This window comes from Thamnophis sirtalis, unplaced genomic scaffold (genome assembly GCF_051295495.1).
Source record: "Thamnophis sirtalis isolate CommonGarterSnake01/CBP01778 unplaced genomic scaffold, rThaSir2_p1.2 scaffold_2, whole genome shotgun sequence".
In the NCBI taxonomy this organism is placed as follows: Eukaryota; Metazoa; Chordata; class Lepidosauria; order Squamata; family Natricidae; genus Thamnophis; species Thamnophis sirtalis.
This window is the reverse complement of record NW_028261382.1, coordinates 54,470,229-54,496,665: the sequence shown is the minus strand read 5'-3', so window position 1 is coordinate 54,496,665 and position 26,437 is coordinate 54,470,229. Positions and strand designations below refer to the sequence as shown.

Below are 26,437 nucleotides of genomic sequence, written 5' to 3'. Positions count from 1 at the left end.
AGGGCTGAAAACCCCATGAAGGGGTATATAACTCTAACTGCTATTGCTATTGCTATTAAATGCAGCTGTCTGGTGCTGCGATGCACACAGGGCCATTTTGGCCGGAAAGATTCGCCGTCACTGAATTAAAAAAAACATGCCAGTTGCTAAAGCACCTGGATTTTGATCACGATTACGGAGATGCTACGAAAGTTATTAAGGGGGTGAAACTGGCTTAAGTTATTTCCCCCCTCACCCCACCCCCCCGGCATGTCGTTGTAATTTGGGTCACTAAACAAATCAGTTGCAAGTTGACGATTACCTGTGACCCTAAAGTGAATCAAATCAAAATGTGGTATGACCAGTGGGGTTCTCTCTCGCTGCCATTCCAACCCAAAGCTGTAAGCAAGACATAGGATAACTTTTGTGGCATCCTGGGCTACAACTTGAGTGCAGGATGACTGGATTGAAAGGGGGGGGGGGACTTGAATTGAATTTTATTATTTGTATGCCGCCCTTCTCTGGGAGGGACTCAGGGCGGCGAACAACTCAAAAGGGGAAAAGGGGAACATAGAACAGAATACAAGTAATTAAAATAACCAAGAATCACACAACCACACAAGCCGAGAGGGGAGGGGAACTCATCAACCCCAGGCCTGCCAGCAAAGCCAGGTTTTGACAGCTTTTCGGAAGGCCTGGAGAGAGGCGAGGGTCCAAATCCCTGCAGGGAGTTCGTTCCAGAGGGCTGGAGCTGCCACAGAGAAGGCCCTCCCCTGGGTAGTAGCCAGATGGCATTGGCTGGTAGACGGAACCCGGAGGAGGCCAACCCTGTGTGATCTAATGGGTCTTTGGGAGGTAATTGGCAGCAGGCGGTCTCTCAAGTAACCCCACACAAACCCCACAACCAAGCAGAGGAGTTCAGCATAGACTTGTCTTAGAGAGTGCATTTTATTAAGCGGTTTTTCAGCCGAAACAAAAGTGTCCTTTGAATCTTTTCATCACTTGGGAGTAGCGCACGCCGGGCCATCGTCCAAGGATGAACATCTGGCAGACAGACAAACAGCTGGCCACAAACCAAAAGGGGCTGTTGGGTGAAGATGCAGGAGGATCCGACCGGAATCCAGGCTCTGCTTGCTGCGCCTCAGTCCTGCTTGATTTCGTATTTGTGCTTGATGTCTTTCCACAGTCTCTGCAGGGCGAGAGACACGAACAAGCATGGAGTTAAGATACGGAGGACACGTGGGGAAATGCTTGCTTATAACTAAGCAAAAACGTAATTCCTGCATAGCAGCCCACTCAGGACGCAGAATAGAATTCATTGCCTCCCCCAAAGTTCTTCAGGTACCTAAAAGAGGAAAGTACCTTCAAGGTTAAAAAGATTATGGGCGAGTGTGTATATGTACAGTCTAGGTGCATTTCGGTACATCTATATACGCATGCATAGAATTCCTTGGAAGGGACCTTGGAGGTCTTCTAGTCCACCCTCTGGCTCAGGCTTTTAGGAAACCCTATACCATTTCAGACGTGCACATATACTACATTGTTGTGTATCTGTGTGTACGTATGTGAGAGAGAGAGCCAGTTAAAGCACCCAGCTTTAAAACGAACGAGGCCATGAGTTCTAATTCGGCCTCGGGCACAAGGTCAGCTGGGTGACCTCCAGCCAGCGACTTTCTTTTAACCTCAGGAAGAAGGCAACAGCAAGGCAATTCGAAATCTTGCCAAAAAAACCGCAGAGCCATAGCTAAGCAATCTCCGATCAAGGAAAATATGTGTAGTTCAGGGTTGAAGTGAAGGGTCCTTGGTGCTCTCTGAGCTTAATAGCAGTTAATAGCAGTTAGACTTATATACTGCTTCATGGGGCTTTCAGCCCTCTCTAAGCGGTTTACAGAGTCAGCATATTGTCCCCAACAATCCGGGTCCTCATTTCACCCACCTCGGAAGGATGGAAGGCTGAGTCAACCTTGAGCCGGTGAGATTTGAACCACTGAACTGCAGATAGCAGTCAGCTGAAGTGGCCTGCAGTACTGCACCCTAACCACTGCGCCACCTCGGCTCTAGCTTCTTCTTGCAGACGTTTCGTGACCCAGGTAGGCAACATCATCAGTGCTAGGAGGAGGAGGAGGAGGACCCTGGGTGCTCTCTGACCTTGGTTGTTTTCTTGCAGACGTTTCATGACCCATCAGTGCTTAGAGGACGACTGTGGAGGTCCTGGGTGCGCAGAGGTGATACCCACCCATGCCCCGTTTCACCCCAAGACGCCCGGCCTCCGCAGGTTTGCAATGCGGGCTGCAGGAGCCCAAAGCCGAACAGCTTGGCAAGCCCAGAAAGGCAGGCCGCAGCGAAGCCCCTGCTTTCCAAAAGGCGCGTTTGCCCTCTCTACCTAGAAGCCGCGCGGCAGGCCGAAGCCGCGGCCTCGAGTGGGGCGCCAGCCCGCCTGACCTTCAACTAACTCCCGGCCGCCTTTCACGCAAGTCCCCGGCTGGGGCCTGCGCGCCCTCCGGGGCCGACTTACCCCCTCGTTGAGGCGGCAGAAAATCGCCTCCGTGGCCTGGTCGAAGCCCCGCTCGAAGATCACGGCGCCCACCACGACCGTGAGAACCAGCGTGGACGTGCGGCGGAAGACGAACCGGTACAGCTGCTGCACCAACGCCATCTTGGACGCTTGAGGCTACCGCGCAGGCGCGCTGCTGCCTTCGGTGGGGCGGGAGGGAAACAGAAGCGTCCTCTGCGCCGCGCTGAATTCTGGGCTTTGAAGTCCGGGTGCCGGCAGGCGGCGCGCTCTTCCTTAGGGGCGCTGAACTACGCTTCCCAAGATGCCCCGCCGCCCGTTGGCTCTCAGGCCCGACCGCGGAGGCCTCTGGGAGGCTTGAGGTATGAATTCCTGAAACGGGCGGAGGGAGGAATGCGGAGCGCAGGGCGAGAGGGTGAGTTGGGGCTGCTGCTGCTTGGGCGACCCCCTTTGTGGGTTATCCAGGGTCCTGGGGAGAGGCAGGGCAGGTACTACAGTCCCCATCATTAATTAAGGAGAATATGAGTAGCTCAGGGTTGACTTGGTGGGCTTGTTTTGCAGACGTTTCATGACCCAACTAGGTAACACCATCAGTGCTAGGAGGGAGTGGGGTTTGCAGAAAGGAAGAGGACTGGGGTCCTGGATGCTCTCCGAGCTTGGTGGGGTTTTCTTGCAGGCGTTTCATGACCCAGCTAGGTTATATCATCAGGGTTAGGAGGAGGAGGACTGTGGGGGGGGGGTCCTTGATGCTCTCTGAGCTTGGTGGTTTTCTTGCAGACGTTTCATGACCCAGCTAGACAACATCATCAGTGCTAGAAGGGAGCAGAGGGGAGGAAGACTGTGGGGGGGTCCTGGGTGCTCTCTGAGCTTGCTAGTTTCCTTGCAGGCGTTTCACGACCCATAGGAGATAACATCATCAGTGCTAGTAGGGAGTGAGGTTTGTAGAGTGGAGGAGGACTGGGGGGGGGGGGGCGTCCTTGATCTCTCTGAGCTTGGTGGGGTTTTCTTGCAGATGTTTCATGGCCCATCTAGGCAACATTAGTGCTAGGAAGAGGAGGACTGTGGGGTCCTGGATGCTCTCCTCTGCGGGGAGGAGGAGGAGGAGGAGGAAGAAGAAGAAGAAACCAATTGTGTTGTATTTACAACACAAGCCGAGGTGGCACAATGGTTAGAGTGCAGCACTGCAGGCTACTTCAGCTGACTGTTACTTGCAGTTCGGCGGTTCAAATCTCACCGGCTCAAGGTTGACTCAGCCTTCCATTCTTCCGAGGTGGGTAAAATGAGGACCCGGATTGTTGGGGGCGATATGCTGACTCTGTAAACTGCTTAGAGAGGGCTGAAAGCCCTATGAAGCGGTATATAAGTCTAACTGCTATTGCTATTGCTATTATTTTGTACAATGACAATAAAGACTATTATATAAGAGGAGAAGGAGGAGGAGGAAGAGGACTGCGAGGTCCTGGATGCGCTTTAAGCTAGGCTGTTTTCTTGCAGATGTTTCATGACCCAACTAGATAACGTCATCAGTGCTAGGAGGAGGAGGAGGACTGTGGGGTCCTGGGTGCTCATTGAATTCTTGACCTATGGATCTGCTTGTTTTATATTTTTGCCCAATCCATATTAATTTCTGCAAGTCTCCACTTGGATGCAGTGATTAAATAGGAGCAGCGTCAGGGCTGAAATGCACCATTGTCTTTATTTACCCATCAAATTGAAATTTAGGCTGCTATAATACACACCGTAAATTCTCCGAACAATTAGAAAAAAAGGATGATAATACAAAACTATCCGCTCTACTTACCTTTTGCACCAAGCTAACTGACACATGCGGTAAATGCTTAGTGAAAGCAAAACAGGGCCTCCGTTCACAGGAATAGTTGTTAACATGTCATCCTGACAAAGAGTTCTATGTAGTTCCTCGTTTTTGCCTGCAGGAAGTTCCAGATTCAATTTTCAGCCCTGCAGGTGGTTAGCGAAAAATTCTTCTCTGCGCTGCAGTCAATTAGGAGCAACCTTCCTACACTTCAAATCCCAGACTTGCCACTTATATCAAAACCCAACAAATTGGAGCACAATCACACTTGGGTTAGCTAATGATTTCCGAGCTGAGGCAGCCAAAACTGGTTGAATGCATTTGTGGGGTAAGGTAAAGATAAAGGTTCCCCTCGCACATCTGTGCCAGCCGTTCCCGACTCTAGGGGGAGGAGTGTGCTCCTCTCTGTTTCAAAGCCGAAGAGCCAGCGGTGTCCGAAGGCATCTCCGTGGTCATGTGGCCGGCATGACTCAACGCCAAAGGTGCATGGAACGCTGTTCCCTTCCCACCAAAGGTGGTTCCTATTTTTCTACTTGCATTTTTTATGTGCTTTTGAACTGCTAGGTTGGCAGAAGCTGGGACAAGGAATGGGAGCTCACTCCGTTACGTGGCACTAGGGATTCGAACCGCCGAATTGCCGATCTTTCTGATCGACAAGCTCAGCATCTTAGCCACTGAGCCACCGTATTTGTGTGGACTTTTTTTTAAAAAATTCTATCAGAATTTTACAATCAAAGTGTACAGGTAGAAAAAACACACAGATAGGCAATGAGGAAAAAAGAAAGAAAGAAAGCTTAAAATGTTGACTTTTGGGAGTCGAAGTCCATCTTAAAAGCTGGTGCGGTTGGAAAAGACACTTTTCCCATGGTATATTTTCTTTAGCCTCGATGGTGCAGGGGTTAGAGTGCTGTACTGCGGGGTACTTCTGCGGACTGCCAGCTAACTGCCTGCAATTTGTCAGTTCAAATCTCACCAGGCTCAAGGTCGACTCAGCCTTCCCTCCTTCTGAGGTGGGTCAAATGAGGACCCAGATTGTTGGGGGCAAGAGGCTGACTCTGTAAACTGCTTAAAGAGGGCTGTAAAAGCACTATGAAGTGGTATATAAGTCTAAGTGCTATTGCTATTGGCTTTCCTTCCTTCTTTCCTTTCTTCCTTCCTTCCTTCCTTCCTTCCTTTCTCTTTCTTTCCTTCCTTCCTTCCTTCCTTCCTTCCTTCCTTCCTTCCTTCCTTCCTTCCTTCCTTCTTTCTTTCTTTCTTTCTTTCTTTCTTCTGACTCAGCCTTCCATTCTTCCAAGGTGGGTAAAATGAGGACCCAGATTGTTGGGGGAAAGAGAGGCTGACTCGGTAAACTGCTTAGAGAGGGCTGTAAAAGCACTATGAAGTGGTATATAAGACTAAGTGCTATTGCTATTGGCTTTCCTTCCTTCTTTCCTTCCTTCCTTCCTCTTTCTTTCTTTCTTTCTTTCTTTCTTTCTTTCTTTCTTTCTTTCTTTCTCTCTCCTGACTCAGCCTTCCATTCTTCCAAGGTGGGTAAAATGAGGACCCAGATTGTTGGGGGAAAGAGAGGCTGACTCTGTAAACCGCTTAGAGAGGGCTGGAAAGCACTGTGAAGTGGTATATAAGTTTAAGTGGGAAGGAAGGAAGGAAGGAAGGAAGGAAGGAAGGAAGGAAGGGCCATGGTGGCGCAGTGGTTAGAGTGCAGTTCTGCAGGCTACTTCAGCTGATTGTTGGTTCCCTGCAATTTGGCAGTTCAAATCTCACCAGGCTCAAGGTTGGCTCAGCCTTCCGAGGTAGGTCAAATGAGGACCCAGATTAAGGGCTATTGCTATTCACAGATTCAGAATGGGGAAGCGGTACTTTTGCGATTACTGCAACCGGACCTTCCAGGACAATCTTCACAACAGGAAAAAACACTTGAACGGGGTGCAGCATTTAAGAGCCAAGAAAGTCTGGTACGATCTCTTCCGAGGTAAGGAACCGAACAGCTTCTCTCGTTCTGGCAGAAGAAGGAGAGCTGCGGGGGTTGAAGGAGAGCTGTTGGGTGCTCCAGATGTTCCTTCTTCTCTTGTCTCTCCGTACAGACATCTGGCTCAGCAGATTTTGTCAGTAGGAACCGGATGGTGGTGGTGGGACGGGATAGCCATGCATCCTTCTCCTGCAACTGGGAGGCAGGGCGTGCAGCCCTCCCCATAATAAAAAAAATATTGGATGTACAGGTACCGAGAGTCCTTAACTTGCAATCCTTCGTTTAGTTACCATTCAAAGTTACAGCAGCGCTGAGAAACACGACGTCGTTTTTCACACCATTGCAGCATCTTCGCTTGGCAACTGACTCATATTTATGAAGGTTTGCAGTGTCCCAGTGCTCTGACCGAGGCTTCTCGAGAGCCTGAAGCAAACTCCTTGTCCCGACAAAAAAAAACTTTTATTAATTGACTGTGAATTCTGCTCATTCACATCCAGCAAAATCTTTCCAGGGAGGATTTACAGTCACAGACCTTATCTGGCTTGGAGAGCTGCCAGGCCGAGATCTGCAGAACTTGGCAAGGAGTCTCGGAGGGTCAGGAACCAATGAAGCGAACTAATTGTCTCCTGCAAACTCCACTCCCCTTTCTCCCCTCTTTTATTCCCTCTGGGAGAGGCCAGAGGAGAAAAACCCCTTTTTATTAATTGACTGTGAATTCTGCTCATTCACCTCCAGCAAAGTCTTTCAAGGGAGGATTTACAGTCACAGACCTTATCTGGCTTGGAGAGCTGCCAGGCCGATATCTGCAAAACTTGGCAAGGAGTCTCGGAGAGTCACAAACCAATGAAGCGAACTAATTGTCTCCTGCAAACTCCACTCCCCTTTCGCTCCTCTTTTATTCCCTCTGGGAGGGGCCATTCACCGTCCACCTGTGGCCTGACTCCCAAATCAAACCCCTGTTCTTTGGCTGTTCCCTTCGTCTGGCAGCTCTGCGCATGAGCACACTGGGAACAGGCTCCAGCTGTTCTTCTGCCTCACTAAGAGCCAAGGTGGCGCAGTGGTTAAATGCAGCACTGCAGGCTACTGCTAGATCAGCAGTTCAGCGGTTCAAATCTCACCGGCTCAGGGTTGACTCAGCCTTCCATCCTTCTGAGGTGGGTAAAATGAGGACCCAGATTGTTGGGGGCAATATGCTGACTCTCTGTAAACCGCTTAGAGAGGGCTGAAAGCCCTATGAAGCGGTATATAAGTCTACTGCTATTGCTCACCGATATCTGATTCTGAAGGCAGCTGATAACTGTCAGACGGCCCTGGCCCCATCTCTGCCTCCGACACAGAGACCTCGTCCGAGCCTTCCCCAGACTCCAGGACTGGCCCAGGTTCCTCCCCAACCCTCCTCACTGTCCGAATCTTCTGGCTACAACCCCCAAGTTTCCGCGATCCTGTTTGGCAACCATATTGCCAAGCCAAGTCAAGTGAAGGCAGATTCACTTTATCCAACATGTGACTAACTGAACCTCTGCAGCGTTTCTTGTTAACAACTCTGGCAAGAAAGGTTGTAAGACGAGGCAGAACTCAACCAATGTTTCACTTAGCAACGGGGATTTGGGATTCCAGAGTTGTAAGTCGAGGGCTACCTGTAGCCCTGAACTTACAACGGTGTGTAACTCCCCCTGCTTTTACACCCAGAAAGAGAATTCATTTCATTTATTAAATTTATAGGCCGCCCAATCCCGGAGGACTCCGGGCGGCTTACAACGAAAGAAGAAGAAAAAAAGAAAAGCAAAATAAGTAAAAAATAGTTTAAACATTCACAACACACATACGTTCTAATTGGGGCTGGACCTTAACACTAAGGTCAACAGCCCCAGGCCTGCCAGAACAGCCAGGTTTTAACGGCTTTCCTGAAGGCCATGAGAGTTTGTCCTAGGAATCACAGTTGTTTTCTTGACTTTTATTTTTTAACCCAAGTAAACTCCTCCTCCTCCTCTTGTTGATTATTTTTATTCTTTACAGATGCTGCAACCATCTTACAGGAGGAACAGATGAAAAAACCCTGTCGGAAATTTTTGCAAACAGGTATGCCAAGAAAGGGTCTATGGAGATTCTAATCCTCCGAGGACACAGATAAATCCTCCCAAGTGGCCTCAATGACCCTCTCAAAGGATGCAAATGACCAGCTGCATGCAAGGAGTATAAAACCTCCAAGTGGCCTCAATGACCCTCTAAAAGGATGCAAATGACCAGCTGCCTGCGAGGAGTATAAAACCTCCAAGTGGCCTCAATGACCCTCTCAAAGGATGCAAATGACCAGCTGCATGCAAGGAATATAAATCCTCCAAGTGGCCTCAATGACCCTCTAAAAGGATGCAAATGACCAGCAGTCTGCAAGGAGTATAAAACTCCAAGTGGCCTCAATGACTCTCTCAAAGGATGCAAATGACCAGCAGTCTGCAAGGAGTATAAAACTCCAGGTGGCCTCAATGACTCTCTCAAAGGATGCAAATGACCAGCTGCATGCAAGGAATATAAATCCTCCAAGTGGCCTCAATGACCCTCTAAAAGGACACAAATGACCAGCAGTCTGCAAGGAGTATAAATCCTCCAAGTGGCCTCAATGACCCTCTCAAAGGATGCAAATGACCAGCTGCCTGCGAGGAGTATAAATCTTTCCATTCCCCACCATCCAAGTCAGAGCTGAAGAAGCTTCTTGGATGAGAAATGAAATGTCTTCAAAACCAGAAAATCCAGTTATGCCCCTTGACAAAAAAACACTTGGGATATGCAGAACGAGATAATGTCATGTTAACAGTTGAATTTTTTTTGATTGTCGTCTTTTTTTTTTATAATACCCCACCTGATAACCCAAGTATTTATTTATACGGGGAAAATGCCTGGACCAAATATTATTTATAATGTTGGATTTTCCCTTTACCAGAGGGAGCCTATTTGTGGAGGGCTGTGAAGCCGTTACCATGGCACCTCCACCGCGCTGTAGAGTAGAAGCCATTTTACGGGAGTACAGTCAAAGCCATTTTAAGGCACAACAGGATGTATCTTAACAGAACACCACCACCCTGCGGGGTATTAGGGGTGTGTTACCCCCCACAGTATTTGTCGCCAGAGAGTAAGTAATCTGTGTACCAAGTTTGGTTGAAAATGCTTGAGGTGTTCCAGAGGAACATAAACAAAGCCATTTTTATATATATAGAAGATGTGGTCTTCGATGGGGCTGAAGGAAGGTGCTTACCAGTCCTTCAAGTCTGATAAGATTTTTTGATAAGTGATTTGAGGTTAATGGAGGCAAAAGTTTGAGAAGGACTTAAGGCTTCCCTTCATCGCTTCCTTGCAGGCCACTGCGATTTTGGCTCCAACTGTAGATTTTCTCACATGACGGGGTTGGATCTCGAGAAGCTGAACATGCATGTACAAGGTAAGAGAAGGTGAAGCGAGAAACACGTGACAGAATAACAGAGTTGGAAGGGATCTTGGAGGTCTTCTAGTCCAACCCCCTGCTTAGGCAGGAAGCCTTACACCACTTCGGACCAATGGTTATCCAACATCTTAAAAATTTCCACTGTTGGAGCATTCACAACTTCTGGAGGTAAATTGTTCAACTGATTAATTGTTATAACTGTCAGGAAATTTCTCATTAGTTCTAAGTTGCTTCTCTCCTTGATTAGTTTCCACCCATTGCTTCTTCTCCTGCCCTCAGGTGCTTTGGAGAATAGCTTGACTCCCTCTTCTTTGGGGCAACCCGTGAGATATTGGAAGACTGCTATCATGTCTCCCCTAGTCCTTCTTTTCATCACACTAGATCCAGTTCCTGCAACCGTTCTTCATATGTTTTAGCCTCCAGTCCCCTAATCCTCTTTGTTGCTCTTCTCTGCACTCTTTCCAGAATCTCCACATCGTTTTTATATCGCACTGATTGAAACTGGTCGCAGCATTCCAAGTGAAAGTTTTCATTCTTTATATTTTAATCCAGTCCAATGTTAAACCCTCCCCGCTATCCCACAGTATGTTCTGACCAAGGCTTCCCGAGAGCCTGAAGCAAACGCCTCGTCCTGCCAAATCCCCTTTTATTAATTGGCTGTGAATTCCGCTCATTCACATCCAGCGAAGTCTTTCGAGGGAGGATTTACAGTCACAGACCTTATCTGGCTTGGAGAGCTGTCAGGCCGATCTCTGCAAAACTTCTCAAGGAGTCTTGGAGAGTCACGAACCAATGAAGCGAACTAATGGTCTCCTGCAAACTCCACTCCCCTGTCGCTCCTCTTTTATTCCCTTTGGGAGGGGACATTCATCGTCCCCCTGCGGCCTTACTTCCAAGTCGACCCCTGTTCTTTAGCTGTCGTTTGTCGTCGTCGTTTATTGGTTTTGTATGCTGCCCAATCCCGAAGGACTCCGGGCGGTTCACAATAAAACGGGGGAGGAGATAAATAAGACAATACAAACAATATTAAAATGGTTCCACCACAAAACCGCGTTCGACTAAAGGGTGCTCGACGAAACTGCGTAGCTGACGTCATCACAGCGCAACAACAGTGCGGAGAAAAAAGCACGCTGTAAACGCTAAACCTAAAATTAACCTCTAAACCTAACCCCCCTAAACCTAATCCTAAACCTAACCCTAACCCTAACCCTTAATCTAACGCTAAACCTAATCCTACCCCTTAACCTAAACCTAAACCTAACCCTAACCCTTAACCTAACTCTAAACCTAACCCTAAACCTAACCCTAACCCTTAACCTAACCCTTAACCTAATCCTAACCCTTAACCTAACCCTTAACCTAACCCTAAACCTAACCCTAACCCTTAACCTAACCCTAAAGCTAACCCTTACCTTAAGTTGAATCGGCTTGCTTTCAAAGCGCTATTTAAAGCGCCCTTCTTTCTCCGCGCTCGCTGTTGTCGCCCTGTTGATGACATCAGCGACGCGGTTTAATCAGGCGCGCTTTAGTCGAGTGCGGTTTTGTCGTGCCACGTATTAAAATAAACAACAGTCACAAATGGAGCGGGGCTGGCTATTTCAACAGCCCCCAGCCTGCTGGAACAGCCAGATCTTAGTGGCTTTGCGGAAGGCCGGGAGGGTAGTGAGGGTCCGGATCTCCACGGGGAGCTCGTTCCAGAGGGCCGGAGCAGCAACAGAGAAGGCCCTCCCCCAGGGGGGTCGCCAGCCGACATTGGCTGGCAGATGGGGACCCGGAGAAAGCCGAGCCTGTGTGATCGAATCGGTCTTTGGAAGGTAATCGGCAGGAGGCGGTCTCTCAGCTGTTCCCTTCCTCTGGCAACTCTGTGTATGCACAGACTGGGAACAGGCTCCAGCTGTTCTTCTGCCTCACTCAGAGCCTACCTTTGAACCGTTAATATTTTACATGGCATGTTAAAATATATTAGCAGTTAGACTTATATACCGCTTTATAGGGCTTTCAGCCCTCTCTAAGCGGTTTACAGAGTCAGCATATCACCCCCACAGTCTAGGTCCTCATTTCACCCACCTCGGAAGGATGGAAGGCTGAGTCAACCTTGAGCCTGGTGGGATTAGAACCACTGAACTGCAGATAACAATCAGCTGAAGTGGCCTGCAGTACAGCACTCTAACCACTGCGCCACCTAGGAACCACTCACTTAATATAATATCAGAAATCATTGGGAAGGAGATTGCTTTAAATCACGGACAAACTTACATTCCCGAATGGTTTTAATCTAGATTGACTCGTTTCTTATCTACTCTTCAAACCTCTTCCAGTTTTTAAGCAGCTAAGCTTCCTTCTTCCCCTCGTTCTTTTCCCCATTGCTTTTATTTCTCCTCTGGGCCAGGAAGGTGGTTTCGATGGCTTGATTTTACTGCCTGCTGCTAACAATTTATAGGCTGCGTGTGTGTGTGTGTTTTTTTCCCCCCCTGATTGATGGTTGCATTTTAATTTTTACGGCTCTGGGTTGCAAGCCACCCAGGGAACTGTTGCTAGAACAGAAATCGATAAAACTGTGGCAGTCATTAAAACAGAGACACGCTGGTTCGCCTTCCCCTAATCCCTAGCCCACTAAGAAGCAGATAGAATTTCTCCTGAGAAAAACAGGGGGGGGGGGAAGGTTAGGCTTTACTATGAAGTTGCACCCCTGTAAAGGTAAAGGTTCCCCTCGCACGTATGTGCTCGTCGCTCCCGACTCTAGGGGGCGGTGCTCATCTCCGTTTCGAAGCCGAAGAGCCAGCGCTGTCCGAAGACGTCTCCGTGGTCATGTGGCCGGCATGACTCAACGCCGAAGGCGCACGGAGCGCTGTTCCCTTCCCACCAAAGGTGGTTCCTATTTTTCTACTTGCATTTTTAACGTGCTTTCGAACTGCTCGGTTGGCAGAAGCTGGGACGAGTCACGGGAGCTCACTCCGTTACGCGGCGCTGGGGATTCGAACCGCCGACCTTTCTAATTGACAAGCTCAGCGTCTTACCCACTGAGCCACCACTGTAGCCATTCATTTTTATTATTTTATATTGTTTTATTTCATTACAGATAGTCCTCAGCCTGTGACCATAACTGAGCTCAAAATGTTGGTTGTTAAGCGAGACGTTTGTTAAGTCCCCTCAGGGAAAAGGGCGGCCTATAAATCCCAATAAACTCAAACTCAAACTCAAGTGAGTCTGCCCCCTGTTTCATGACCCTTCTTGCAGTTGATAGGTCCAGTCATGTGGTTGTTAAGCGAATTTGGCTTCCCCACAGATTTTGCTTGTCAGAAGGTTGCAAAAGGAGATGATGTGGACCTCAGGACACAGCAACAGTCGTAAGAACAAGTCAGTTGCCAAGCCTCTGAAATTTTGATCGCGTGAAACCAACCTGAATAACAACCATGGAGTTTTGGAATGAAATACAAGGTGTATTTCAATTGGTGTTAGAACTTTGCAATAACCCCCCCAGCCCCCTTGGGATCTTCCCCATCCCACCTTTGCTAGATTAAGGGATGCGGCGGCTCAGTGGCTAAGACGCTGAGCTTGTCAACCAGAAAGGTCGGCGGTTCGGTGGTTCGAATCCCCAGCGCCGCAAAACGGAGTGAGCTCCCGTGACTCGTCCCGGCTTCTGCCAACCTAGCAGTTCGAAAGCACGTTAAAAAAATGCAAGTAGAAAAATAGGGACCACCTTTGGTGGGAAGGGAACAGCGTTCCGTGCGCCTTCGGCGTTGAGTCACGCCGGCCACATGACCACGGAGACGTCTTCGGACAGCGCTGGCTCTTCGGCTTTGAAACAGAGATGAGCACCGCTCCCTAGAGTCGGGAACGACTAGCAACATATGTGCGAGGGGAACGTTTATCTTTACCAGATCCTGGTCCGAAGGCAAATGCGGGGTCAGATCCCATCACCCCTAGTCTGTGGAGAAGCACCATGGGAGTCGTAATCCGAAGGACTCTCAAGGAATGGAATCCCTGACTTTCTAGCGTGAAAGCTGTTTCAGCCTCACTTCTGCCTGGCCACTGGCTCCTCCATCAAAACCTCTCCCGGGTTCTGGCACGCTAGTGATCTCCCGGTGCCTGGCTCTCATTATTATTCCACGGGCAAGAAGATGAATTGGCTGCCACTGTCAAACCGGCACAATCCGTCACTGGGCTTGAACAGCGGTGTTAATTTCACACCCTGTCGGGAAATGCTTGCCATTTTTTCAACATCCAGGCCTGGCTGGGCTCGGACAGGTGGCTGGAATATTGGGGAGGTGGGCAGACTTCGGCAGGCAGAGAAAGAGGGGGGGTGAAGAGGAGAGGGGAACCCCCCCCCCACACACATACACAGACTGAGAGTGGGCATGCGAGCCGAACTTTGGTAGTTGGGAAAGGGGGAGACAGATGGCCTAGTGGTTAAGGCGCTTGACTAGAAAGCAGGAGACGGTGAGTTTTAGTCCTGCCTTAAGCATGAAAGCTTCTGGGTGACTTTGGGCCAAATACCAGGAGATGGTGAATTCTAGTCCTTTTCTTGGGCCTGAAAGCTAATTGGGTGTCTTTGGGTTAAAGACCAGGAGAGGGTGAATTCTAGTCCCACCTTAGGGACTAATTTTGGGGCTCTTCTGGACTCTGGTCCCGTCCAGGAGCAAAGCCCACCTCCCTCTTATTCCCCAAGTGCAGGCAGGGAGCAGCTGGGAGGGAGCTTCTGTAACAGACCACGATTGCAACGGACCACGATTGCAAAGGCGAGAAAGACTCTATGGGGGGGGGGGTGGCGCGTGCATGCGCAGGGGTGAGGGAAGGGCGGTGCATTCCCCCCTGCGGCCTGTTGGTCCCAGAAGGTTGCAGGGAGGTTTGCTAGGGCTGAACCAGAGCGCAGGGGAGTGTGCGCATACGCAGGGAGGGAGGGGCGTGCTTTTGGCACGCGGCGACAAAAAAGTTAGTCATCACTGGCACAGAGTTTCCTGCCTGAGCAGGGGGTTGGACTAGAAGACCTCCAAGGTCCCTTTCAACTAATTCTGTTCTATTCTATATTCTATTCTATTATTCTATTCTATTATTCTATTCTATTATTCTATTCTATTATATTACTCTATTCTATTTTATTCTATTCTATTCTATTATTCTATTCTATATTATTCTATTCTATTATTCTTTCTATTATTCTATTCTATTATTCTATTTTATTTTATTCTATTATTCTATTCTATTCTATTATTCTATTCTATTATTCTATTCTATTTTATTCTATTCTATTCTATTATTCTATTCTATTCTATTATTCTTTCTATTATTCTTTCTATTATTCTATTCTATTCTATTATTCTATTCTATTTTATTCCATTCTATTCTATTCTTCTATTCTATTCTATTATTCTATTCTATACTATTATTCTATTCTATTCTATTATTCTGTTCTATTGTATTATTCTGTTCTATTCTATTGTATTATTCTGTTCTATTCCATTCTATTATTCTATTCTATTCTATTCTATTATTCTATTCTATTATTCTATTCTATTATTCTATTCTCTTCTATTCTATTCTATTATTCTGTTCTATTTTATTGTATTATTCTGTTCTATTCTATTATTCTGTTCTATTCTATTGTATTATTCTGTTCTATTCCATTCTATTCTTCTATTCTATTATTCTATTCTATACTATTATTCTATTCTATTATTCTGTTCTATTCTATTGTATTATTCTGTTCTATTCCATTCTATTGTTCTATTCTATTATTCTATTCTATTATTCTATTCTCTTCTCTTCTATTCTATTATTCTGTTCTATTTTATTGTATTATTCTATTCTATTATTCTGTTCTATTCTAAATTCTATTCTATTCTAATTTCTGTTCTGTTCTTTCCTATTCTAATCTAATCTAATCTTCTCCCCTTATCCTCCAAACAGAGGAGAGGAGAGCAAAAGAGGGGCAGCAGGATGGCACGGCGCTCCCGATGGGCACGGTCGAAGAATGGTTGGAGAAACACGCCAAACGGCGACGGGCAGCTGAGACAGACAGGTATGTGTTCTCCGCCATCGGCAAGGGAAGCCGAAGGTTGCCCAGCCTTTCGAGGTATCCCAGCTCCACAAAATGGATACTGCAAGAAATTTCAGAACTTGGCTTTATTGTTGGATGGTATACAAGTAGTCCTTGATTTACAACCGTTCACTCAGTGACTGTTCAAAGTTACAACAGGAAAAAGGGACCTACAACCTTTTTCATAGTTATAACCTTAGCAGCAGCCCCATAATCATCATCGTCTTTTAAAGACCCCATAATCCCTTGCGGGGCGGAGTCTGGGCAACTGAATGGAACTGAGTGTTTACTGGCCGGATGCTCTTCCCTGTCGCCAATGCGGAGTTTTGTTCAGCAGATTTATCCTCACTATGCCCAGAGAGAGAAATATCAGCCTCTACTTAGGATTGAACTCACAGACCTCCTGATTGTGAGGTGAGCTCTAGGCCACCGCACCACTCACAGCCCCATAATCCTATGATCAAAATTCAGACGCTCAAAAACTGGTTCCTATTTATGACGGTTGCAGTGTCACAAGATCATGGGGATCATTCTTGGGGACCACCAGGTTACTTAACCGAACAACTGCAACGATTCACTTAACAATGGTGGCAAGAAAGGTCATAAAGTGGGACAGGACTCGCTTAGCAACCGTTCTGCCCAGCAACAGAAATTTTGTGTGCTTCAAAGCGTAAAGAATGGCGTTGTGAAAACATTTGTTTTCCCTCCCTAGTCCTCTTCCCGAAGAAGAATTGGTTTTCCAGTACCCGCCTGGTTGGCCCCCGGTCCAGGAACTGCCGCCTTCCCTGAGAGCACCCCCTCCTGGCGGATGGACGATCCCCCCAGGTCTCCACTGGGGCTGAGAGTGGCGGGAGATGAAACGATGGGCCGTTTCAGGCCGCGGATTCTCGGCCTGCCCCTGGAGAAAAGAGACAACTTAGCCGAACACGTTTCCAGAAATTCCTGCCCCACCGGCTAATTTAGAAAGGACTGAAACAAACAGGAGGATAATTTATTTAAATGGTCTCCGTGAATGACTCCCAGCGCCGGGGGGCTTCCTTCGATGTGCGGTGCTGAGCCAGAGCCATCAAGGACCGTCTCCGAAATCCCACTTATCAAGAGGTAGCTTTCGATGGGTGTTTTATTGCCCGGCAACCTCTCTGTCCCCTCCCCATCCCCCCAGGAGTTGCTCAATTTAAGCACCGTCAAAAGAAAATTACGTATTAATGAGGATTACCGTATTTTCCAGACTATAAGACACACTTTTTTGTCTCCCCAAAGTGGGTGAAAATGTCTGTGTGTCTTATAGACCGAGAAATTACGTATTAATGAGGATTACCATATTTTCCAGACTATAAGACACACTTTTTTGTCACCCCAAAGTGGGTGAAAATGTCTGTGTGTCTTATAGACCGAGAAATTACGTATTAATGAGGATTACCGTATTTTCCGGACTATAAGACACACTTTTTTGTCATCCCAAAGTGGGTGAAAATGTCTGTGTGTCTTATAGACTGAATATTGCCCCACCCACCTGCTGACCTCTTTTCGGCCTCCGTATGCCCCGTTTTTGGGCCTTTTTTTTGGCTTCTTTTCGAGACATTTTTCCGGCCCGAATCTGCCACCAGCTCCGCTGGCCGCCCACAATACTGATAAGCCCTTCACTATCTCCAAGATGTGGCGGGGATCGGTGCCGAGAGTGATTGAGGGTGCAAATAGTGTGTGTGGGGGGGGTGGGGGGGTTGCCTTGAAAAGTGAACCCACTTGTATATTTTATTATTTTTAGCAGCGTAAAAAAAAAAAATCTGCAATATAATACAGAGGTCTGGGGAGAAATTGGTCCAAAATAGAAGCCTCCCTCTCACACACACACAAACACACACCCCATATTTTGCAACACACCGCAGTTTTTCTCTGGCGGAATCTGCACTTGGCTCGGAGGTGACTTTGTTATTATGCTAAGCCAATCGATTGTACCGGAGTTCAAATAAAGACAACAGCATCAACCGAGCGTCAAAATGCAGGGACCTTTGCTTGTTATCGATCCCGCTTCTTTCCGCGATAGGCATGATTTTTTTCCCTTCCTTTTCACGGAAAATAAGAGAAAGCAGCCCGCTTAGAATTTCCCAGAACTGCGACGGCGTAAAGGACGAACAAGCGAGCAAATAAATAAAATTGATAAACACAGAAATATGGATGGATGGATGGATGGATAGATAGATGATAGATAGATGATAGATAGATAGATAGATAGATAGATAGATAGATAGATAGATAGATAGATAGATAGATAGATAGATAGATAGATAGATAGATAGATAGATATAGATAGATAATGGATGGATAGATAGATGGATAGATAGATAGATAGATATAGATAGATGATGGATGGATGGATAGATAATGGATGGATAGCTAGATAGATGGATAGATAGATAGATAATGGATGGATGGATAGATAGATAATGGATGGATAGATAGATAGATAATGGATGGATGGATGGATAGATAGATAGATAGATAGATAGATAGATAGATAGATAGATAGATAGATAGATATAGATAGATAATGGATGGATGGATAGATAGATAATGGATGGATGGATGGATAGATAGATGATGGATGGATGGATAGATAGATGATGGATGGATGGATAGATAGATAATGGATAGATAGATAGATGGATAGATAGATAGATAATGGATGGATGGATAGATAGATAATGGATGGATAGATAGATAGATAGATAATGGATGGATAGATAGATAGATAGATATAGATAGATAATGGATGGATGGATAGATAGATAATGGATGGATGGATAGATAGATGATGGATGGATGGATAGATAGATAGATAGATTAGATAGATAGATTTATTTAATGGAGCCTCTAAAATATTCTCAAACTGCGTGGATACTAATGTGGTTAACTCTTTAGGTGGGCCAGGCCCAGAAACAGACTTCAGAAACAGGGCAGGGAGTCCTCGACTTAACAACAATTCATTTAGTGACTGAAGTTACGACGACTCTGGTTAAAGTGACTTGCGACTGTTTTTCGCACTCACATCCATTGCAGCGTTCCCTCCCCCCATGGTCACATGATCAAAATTCAGAGGCGTAGCAACTGGCATGTACTTACGACAGCTGAAGTGTCCCGGGGTCTCGTTTTGCGACCTCCGGACAAGTGAAATCCACTGGGAAGCCGGATTCATTGAACTTAACAACAGCCGCGATTCATGCGGCAAGAAAGTTTGTAGAATGGGGCCAAAGTCGCTTAACCGCCGCCTCGCTTAGCAGCGGAAGGTTCATGCTGTCCATTTTCATCGTAAGTCAAGGACTACCTATAGTCCCATTTCCCAGGCAGCCTCTGCCCATCAGATTAGCAATAGCAGTTAGACTTATATACCGCTTCATAGGGCTTTCAGCCCTCTCTAAGCGGTTTACAGAGTCAGCATATCGCCCCCACAGTCTGGGTCCTCATTTCACCCACCTCGGAAGGATGGAAGGCTGAGTCAACCTTGAGCTGGTGAGATTAGAACCGCTGAACTGCAGATAACAGCTGAAGTGGCCTGCAGTACTGCACTCTACGCTCTGCGCCACCTCGGCTCGGTTATAAGATTGACAGGCGTCTTGTTTTTTTTTTCAGAACGGGAGCAATAGTGACCAAAATAATCAGCGCTTAGTAATTTGGAGGAAGGACCCCGAGTTTTGTGTGAAGGACATAAAAGGGAATGATTTATTCCTTTTTATTATAAATGCTGTTGAGCAATTCCGTCCCTTGACTATAACAATGGAACATTGTGCTCTGCCTATGTACTCTATCGGGTGCATTTCAAGCAACACACACAAAAATTTTCCTTTAAAAAAAAAAAAGCTCGTGCATAATGCACAGGCTTGGTCTTCCCATAAATCTTGTGCCTGCACCCATTCTTTTAAATGCCTTGTCATTTCTGTGAATTGCTTCCCAGCATCGGTGCGCCGCGTGCTTGGAGAAGCGATAGAAGGAAAAGGAATAGCCCCAAGCGATGGAGATGGCCCTGTGCCCCCCTCATCCATCACTCTCCAGACACGGGACTCGGGCAGTGGTGGGTGTCAGGCCTGCAGCCATCTTTTTTGGGGGGTCTTTGGCCTGGCACACTTTCTATTATTCTACTAGGCATTTTCTATGGTGGGAAAATGGGATTGTACGCAATTAGATGATATGTAGCCATAACAACATTCTTTCTAGGAAGCCAAGGTCATCCTTTGTCTTTGCACCTCTGCACCTGACCGGAACTGGATGGGTGGAAGATGCCAACGTGGCAGTGGGAGATTGGACCATGGGATGGGCTTGTGGGTGTGGTGGTGGGGGGGGGCAAGATCTTGAACTTTCAACGGGGTGGGGAAAACCGTGAAGCTATCAGATTCGGGTTTTCCCAGATGCAACAACATGGCTCTCTTAATAAATTGGAACTTTGAGGAATCCTTTGCCTTGGACTCTGATTTCACTTTGGATGTTATTTGGAACCCTGACAGTGGGTTTCTACCGGTTCGCACTGGTTTGGGCGAACCGGTAGTGGTAATTTGGCCTTGACCGCAGAATCGGCAGCGACCCAGACTGGCCACACACCCCAAACTAGTTTTGCAGTCACCGCAGCCATTGCTGGCATGTTTTATAGTAGTTTTTCACATTCTTTGCACATGCACAGAACAATTTACAGTGAACTGGGCACATGTACGAAGCGAACCACATTTTGCCGTCTTTTGGTGTATTTTCGTGATTCTTAGCCTCCTGGCACTGCCATCTGTCAGAAATGGTGTAGGGTCTCCTGCTCGGGTGGGGGGTTGGACTAGATGACCCTCAAGGTCCCTCCCTACTCTCTTAATCTGTAACTACCTGTATCTAAGGTGATTGTAACCAAGAAATTGGTAGGAAAGAGATTTGACTATTCTTAGGTAAAAGCAAAGGTTCCCCTTGCACGTATGTGCTGGTCGTTCCCGACTCTAGGGGGCGCTGCTCATCTCTGTTTCAAAGCCGAAGAGCCAGCGCTGTCCGAAGACGCCTCCGTGGTCACGTGGCCGGCATGACTCAACACCGAAGGTGCACGGAACGCTGTTCCCTTCCCACCAAAGGTGGTTCCTATTTTTCTACTTGCATTTTTTACGTGCTTTCGAACTGCTAGGTTGGCAGAAGCCGGGACAAGTCACGGGAGCTCCCTCCGTTACGCGGAGCTAGGGATTCAAACCGCCGCACTGCCCACCTTTCTGACCGACAAGCTCAGCCCTGAGCCCTCCTTTTCTTAAGAAGGTTTTCATAGGTGGTAGCTGTTAGACGCACCTCAATCTGTTTCTCGTGCCCTCGTTCTTAAAATAATAATAAATTTGAGAAGAGCTAGAGACAGACTTAAGAAACAAACTCGGATCAGCAAGTTTTTTGTTTTTTTTCCAGTTTAACAATTGATTCATTGTGGCACAACGATACATTCATGGCGAGAAAGCATGGGGATTGTGTCAGTTGTCTCTTTTCATCTGGCCACAGTTAGTAAGTAGTACATGAACCAACCGCTTGCAAATTCGACGTCGCACCGAGTCCATTGAGAAATAAGGCACAATAGCTAGTTTCGTCCGTTCGAAAGGTTTCACCCACTTGGGACCCAGGATACAGCAAGGGGATCAAACTCCTCCATCACATCGAAGCCTCCGGTTACGCAAGAAACACCCCCGGCCTAGCCAGAACCGCGCTATGTTGGGCTTAAAGATGGGCAAAAGAAATGACTCCGGGGGGAGGCCCTGGGATCTTTTATGTACAATGCTGCAACTTGGCTCAACCTGGTTCAACGGTCCAGAGGCGTGGACCTCAAAGTTCTCTGCGTCCCTCAGCCAGCAGGAGAACGGTTGGGTTGAAGGTCCCAGGTCGTTGGGAGGAGTCTCCAAGCTGAGGAATGTTGGCTTCCGCTGAGGTTGTGAAGGGAAGGTAGAAGGCTCCGTCAGAAGTGGAGGCGGCGAGATCTTCAGTAACAGAGTCCCCCCATGGGCCACTTCAGACGTTCTCCACATCTTGTGTGGCTTGCCGTGGAAAGTCCACCAGTAATGAAGGCTCCATTAAGGCTACCCCCGAGTGGGTCAGTCTCCTCCTCCAACTCCTCCTCCAGCCACTCCTCTTCCAACAACTACTCCAACCACTCCTCCTCCAACCACTCCTCCTCTTCCAACAACTCCTCCAGTAGCTCCTCCAACATCTCCAACCACTCCTCCAATATCTCCTCCAACCACTCCTTCCCCTCCAACAACTCCAATATCTCCTCCTCTAACTCCTCCTCCTCCAACAACTGCCCCTCTAACTCCTCCTCCAACACCTCCTCTAACTCCTCCTCCAACATCTCCTCCTCTCTCCTCCAACATCTCCTCCTTTAACTCCTTCTCCTCCAACATCTCCAACCACTCCTCCTCCTCCAACCACTCCTCCAATATCTCCTCCTCTAACTCCTCCTCCAACATCTCTTCTAACTCCTCCTCATCCAACAACTCCTCCAACATCTCCTCCAACCACTCCTCCTCCCCCAAACTCTCCTCCAACCACTCCTGCTCCTCAACAACTCCTCCAATATCTCCTCCTCTAACTCCTCCTCCTCCAACATCTCCTCTAACTCCTCCTCGTCCAACAACTCCTCCAACAACTCCCCCTCTAACTCCTCCTCCAACATCTCCTCCTCTAACTCCTCCTCCAACATCTCCTCCTCTCTCCTCCAACATCTCCTCCTCTAACTCCTTCTCCTCCAACAACTCCTCCAACATCTCCAACCACTCCTCCTCCTCCAACAACTCCTCCAATATCTCCTCCTCTAACTCCTCCTCCAACATCTCCTCTAACTCCTCCTCCAACAACTCCTCCAACATCTCCTCCAACCACTCCTTCTCCCCCAAACTCTCCTCCAACCACTCCTCCTCCTCAACAACTCCTCCAATATCTCCTCCTCTAACTCCTCCTCCTCCAACAACTCCTCCTCCTCCAATTCTTCCTCCAACAACTCCTCTAACAACTCCTCCAACTGCTCCTCCTCCTCCAACTTCTCTTCCTCCTCCTCCAACAACTCCTCCGAAGCCAACATTCCTGTTGCCTTCCATCCAAACAACCCTGGATCGACATTCAACAGGCTCCTGTAAACCCCCTCCTTCCCACCCCACCCCACCCCAGAAGAAAAAAGTGCATAGATGCTGGGGTGGGGGGAGGGAAAAGCCTCCCGAGAGGAGGGAGGAGGAGGAGGAGGCTACAAACCGATTTCGATTTGCAGTCCAGCCCTTGTTGTGTTGATGGTCATGCAAATGCCTGAATCTTGGATAGAAAATCCTGACGCGTGTTGTATATATTGCTTAACTGATTATTCGGTTTATCATAAATATATATATATCTATATATATATATGCTATATTTATATAGAGAGAATATTTTATATATTTCGTAGGATCCTACTATCGGGTTATAAAAGCACAAGGTATTGCATTAACTCAGATCAGGGAGGGAGTGCTGGAAAAACGGTCTCCATGCACATTAACATGCTTTCAATGTTGTTGTCGGGGCGGGAAAAAGTTCACCATGCGCGCCCCCGAGAAGGGCCGTCGGTTTGGCCGAGTGGGGACCCTGCCTGGGGGAAACCATGCTATCTCTTCAGAAGATAGCTGCCTCCCCAGTTGGGGGTGGGGGTGGAGGGAAAGCCCCCCGAGAGAGGCGGAAGGGAAGAAGGTGACTTTGCGTCGGTGTGTGGTACGCACACAATTTTGCCATGGTGGAAAGGACAGTTCCCCTTCCCAGCCACGGCTCCTGGCGGCTCAAAGAGAATTTATAGATGGTCTTATCATTTTCTCCCTTGGGTTCTTCAGGGAAGTCCAACGGTCCGTGAACCCCAGGCGTGGGTTTCCTTCCCCAGAAACTACTTCATCCCGCTTCTCAGAACCTGGTTGGCGGCGATAAGCATGACGCTGATGATGAACGCGATGGCGAAGGCGCAGATGAGGCTCTTCCGGACGCATGTCTGCCTGATCTGTTGGTTTGAGCAGGCTGGGGAGGGAGTGGGAAGGATGAGGGAGGAGAACGGTGGCGAGGCCGTGACGAAGAGGGGAGAAAGGGAGAGAGAGAGAGAGAGGAGAAGGAGAAAGGGAGAGAAAGGCGGGGAAGAGGAAGAAACCAGAAGAGATTATCGCCGTGTTTCTCGGCATGTCGAAGAAGGCTGGACTTGATTTGATTTAATTGATTGATTTGATTTAATAAATTTATAGGCCGCCCAATCCCGAAGGACTCTGGGCGGCTTGCAGAAAGTAAAAATTTTAAAAAGTGAAGAGTTAAAAGACAGAGGAAACAAATTAAAAGAAAAACCACATCATGCGCTCAATCTAATCGGGGCTGGACCTCGGTCATGAGGTCAACAGCCCCAGGCCTGCCGGAACAGCCAGGTTTTGATAGCCTTTCGGAAGGCCATGAGAGTGGGTAGGGTCCGGATCTCTGGGGGTAGTTCATTCCATAGGGTCGGAGCGGCTACAGAGAAGGCCCTCCCCCAGGGAGCCGCCAGCCGACATTGTCTGGCTGACGGCACCTGGAGAAGGCCCACCATGTGCGATCTTATCGGCCGCTGGGAGGTATACGGCAGAAGACGGTCTCGCAGATATCCGGGTCCTAGGCCATGTAGGGCTTTAAAGGTAATGACCAGCATCTTGAATCATGCTCGGAGACCAATGGGGAGCCAGTGCAGCTCGCGGAGGATAGGTGTAATGTGGGTGTATCTTGGAACACCCAGTATTGCTCGCGTGTCTGCATTCTGGACTAGTTGTAGTCTCCGAACACTTTTCAGGGGCAGCCCCATGTAGAGGGCATTACAGTAGTCAAGCCTTGAGGTGACGAGGGCGTCAAATCCCTGCTCCTCAAAAGACTTCAACTCCCAGAAGGCCCCAGCCAGCTTTGCTTTGAATTGTGGGAGTTGAAGTCCACCAACTCCCCTTGGTTGGAGAGTTGCCAAGGTTGGGCACCCGTTGAACTAGAAGGTAGAAGCGTCTTTGGGGCTTTTGAGGAACAGAGATTTGATGGCCAATTGGTCTCTGTTTCCCCCCCCACCCCCCCCCAGTGATCTGAGCCCCAAGATGAAGTCCACTTACTTTCCACGTCGACTGGACACTCCTCCGCGTTTCCCATGTGGCTTTCCTCCTCCGTCATGATGATGTTTTCGATGTCCTTCATGGAGAGGTGCTCGCAGAAAGTGTCGTACAGCAGCCGTTTCAGCTCGTCCACTGTCAGCTTCTGCATGTCGCACTGCAGAGGGAAGGGAGAGCATTGCACGGCTTCCGATGCCATCGGCGAGCTTGAGGTCGAGGAGGCACGTGCCAAAAATATTGGACGGAGAACCTGTCGGGATTTTTTTTTCTTGGTGAACCCGCTCTTTGCTTTCCACACTGCAAAGCCTGACTCTCCGATCCTTCAGAGAAGCTATCTAGATATGGAGTGGATGGATTCATGGTGTTGTAAGACTCAGAGAACATCAAGAATCCAGCATCTTCACTCTTTGGTCCTTCAAAGAAGCTATCTAGATATGGAGTGGATGAGTTCATGGTATTGCAAGCTAAGAACATCAAGAACCCAACATCTTCACTCTTTGGTCCTTCAAAGAAGCTATCTAGATATGGAGTGGAAAGGTTCATGGTATTGGAAGCTCAGAGAGCATCAAGAACCCAACATCTTCACTCTTTGGTCCTTCAAAGAAACTATCTAGATATGGAGTGGATGGGTTCATGATATTGCAAGCTCAGAGAACATCAAGAACCCAACATTTTCACACTTTGGACCTTCAAAGAAGCTATCTAGATATGGAGTGGAAAGGTCCGTGGTATTGCAAGCTCAGAGAACATCAAGAACCCAACACCTTCACTCTTTGGTCCTTCAAAGAAGCTATCTAGATATGGAGTGGATGAGTTCATGATATTGCAAGCTCAGAGAACATCAAGAATCCAACATTTTCGCTCTTTGGTCCTTCAAAGAAGCTATCTAGATATGGAGTGGAAAGGTTCATGGTATTGGACGCTCAGAGAGCATCAAGAACCCAACATCTTCATTCTTTGGTCCTTCAAAGAAGCTACCTAGATATGGAGTGGAAAGGTTCATGGTGTTGCAAGCTCAGAGAACATCAAGAACCCAACATTTTCACTCTTTGGACCTTCAAAGAAGCTATCTAGATATGGAGTGGAAAGGTTCGTGGTATTGCAAGCTCAGAGAACATCAAGAACCCAACATCTTCACTCTTTGATCTTTCAAAGAAGCTATCTAGATATGGAGTGGAAAGGTTCATGGTATTGGAAGCTCAGAGAGCATCAAGAACCCAACATTTTCACTCTTTGGTCCTTCAAAGAAGCTATCTAGATGTGGAGTGAATGGGTTCATGGTGTTGCAAGCTCAGAGAACATCAAGAACCCAACATCTTCACTCTTTGGTCCTTCAAAGAAACTATCTAGATATGGAGTGGATGGGTTCATGGTATTGGAAGCTCAGAGAGCATCAAGAACCCAACATTTTCACTCTTTAGTCCTTCAAAGAAGCTATCTAGATGTGGAGTGGATGGGTTCATGGTGTTGCAAACTCAGAGAACATCAAGAACCCAACATCTTCAGACTTCCATTTCCTCCCAATTATTGAACAAACTTTTCTTAGATAAGAAGTGAAACGCTTCCAAAGAAAAACACCAAGAAAATCCCATT

At 47.7% G+C, this 26,437-nt stretch overlaps 3 protein-coding genes across 4 annotated transcripts in view; 1 reads left to right on the top strand and 2 right to left on the bottom strand.

The window, feature by feature from the left end:
- Positions 1-908: 908 nt before the first annotated feature.
- UQCR10 (ubiquinol-cytochrome c reductase, complex III subunit X) lies at positions 909-2,669 on the bottom strand. Its single transcript, XM_087705618.1, has 2 exons — positions 2,495-2,669; positions 909-1,168 (listed from the first exon to the last, which is right to left on the bottom strand). The coding sequence occupies exons 1-2, from the start codon at positions 2,633-2,635 to the stop codon at positions 1,121-1,123; spliced, it is 189 nt and encodes a 62-aa protein (XP_087561744.1). The 5' UTR covers positions 2,636-2,669; the 3' UTR covers positions 909-1,120.
- A 93-nt stretch (positions 2,670-2,762) lies between these two features.
- ZMAT5 (zinc finger matrin-type 5) lies at positions 2,763-17,750 on the top strand. Of its 2 annotated transcripts, none has more exons than XM_087705617.1 (6): positions 2,763-2,853; positions 6,140-6,273; positions 8,287-8,349; positions 9,623-9,703; positions 15,614-15,725; positions 16,456-17,750. In XM_087705617.1, exons 2-6 carry the CDS (start codon positions 6,147-6,149, stop codon positions 16,583-16,585), a joined length of 513 nt encoding a protein of 170 aa, XP_087561743.1. In that variant the 5' UTR covers positions 2,763-2,853; positions 6,140-6,146; the 3' UTR covers positions 16,586-17,750. The 2 variants fall into 2 exon arrangements, with proteins under 2 accessions (XP_087561743.1, XP_087561742.1); XM_087705616.1 differs by having other exon boundaries at positions 2,792-2,906.
- A 4,770-nt stretch (positions 17,751-22,520) lies between these two features.
- The window catches only part of CABP7 (calcium binding protein 7), a 48,649-nt gene continuing 44,732 nt past the window's right edge, over positions 22,521-26,437 (bottom strand). Inside the window, exons 4-5 of the mRNA XM_087703746.1 lie at positions 24,848-25,001; positions 22,521-23,759 (exon numbers count right to left, since the gene is read on the bottom strand). Of these exons, the coding sequence (XP_087559872.1) occupies positions 23,632-23,759; positions 24,848-25,001 (282 nt within the window). The 3' untranslated portion in view covers positions 22,521-23,631. The remainder of the gene's footprint in view (positions 23,760-24,847; positions 25,002-26,437) is intronic.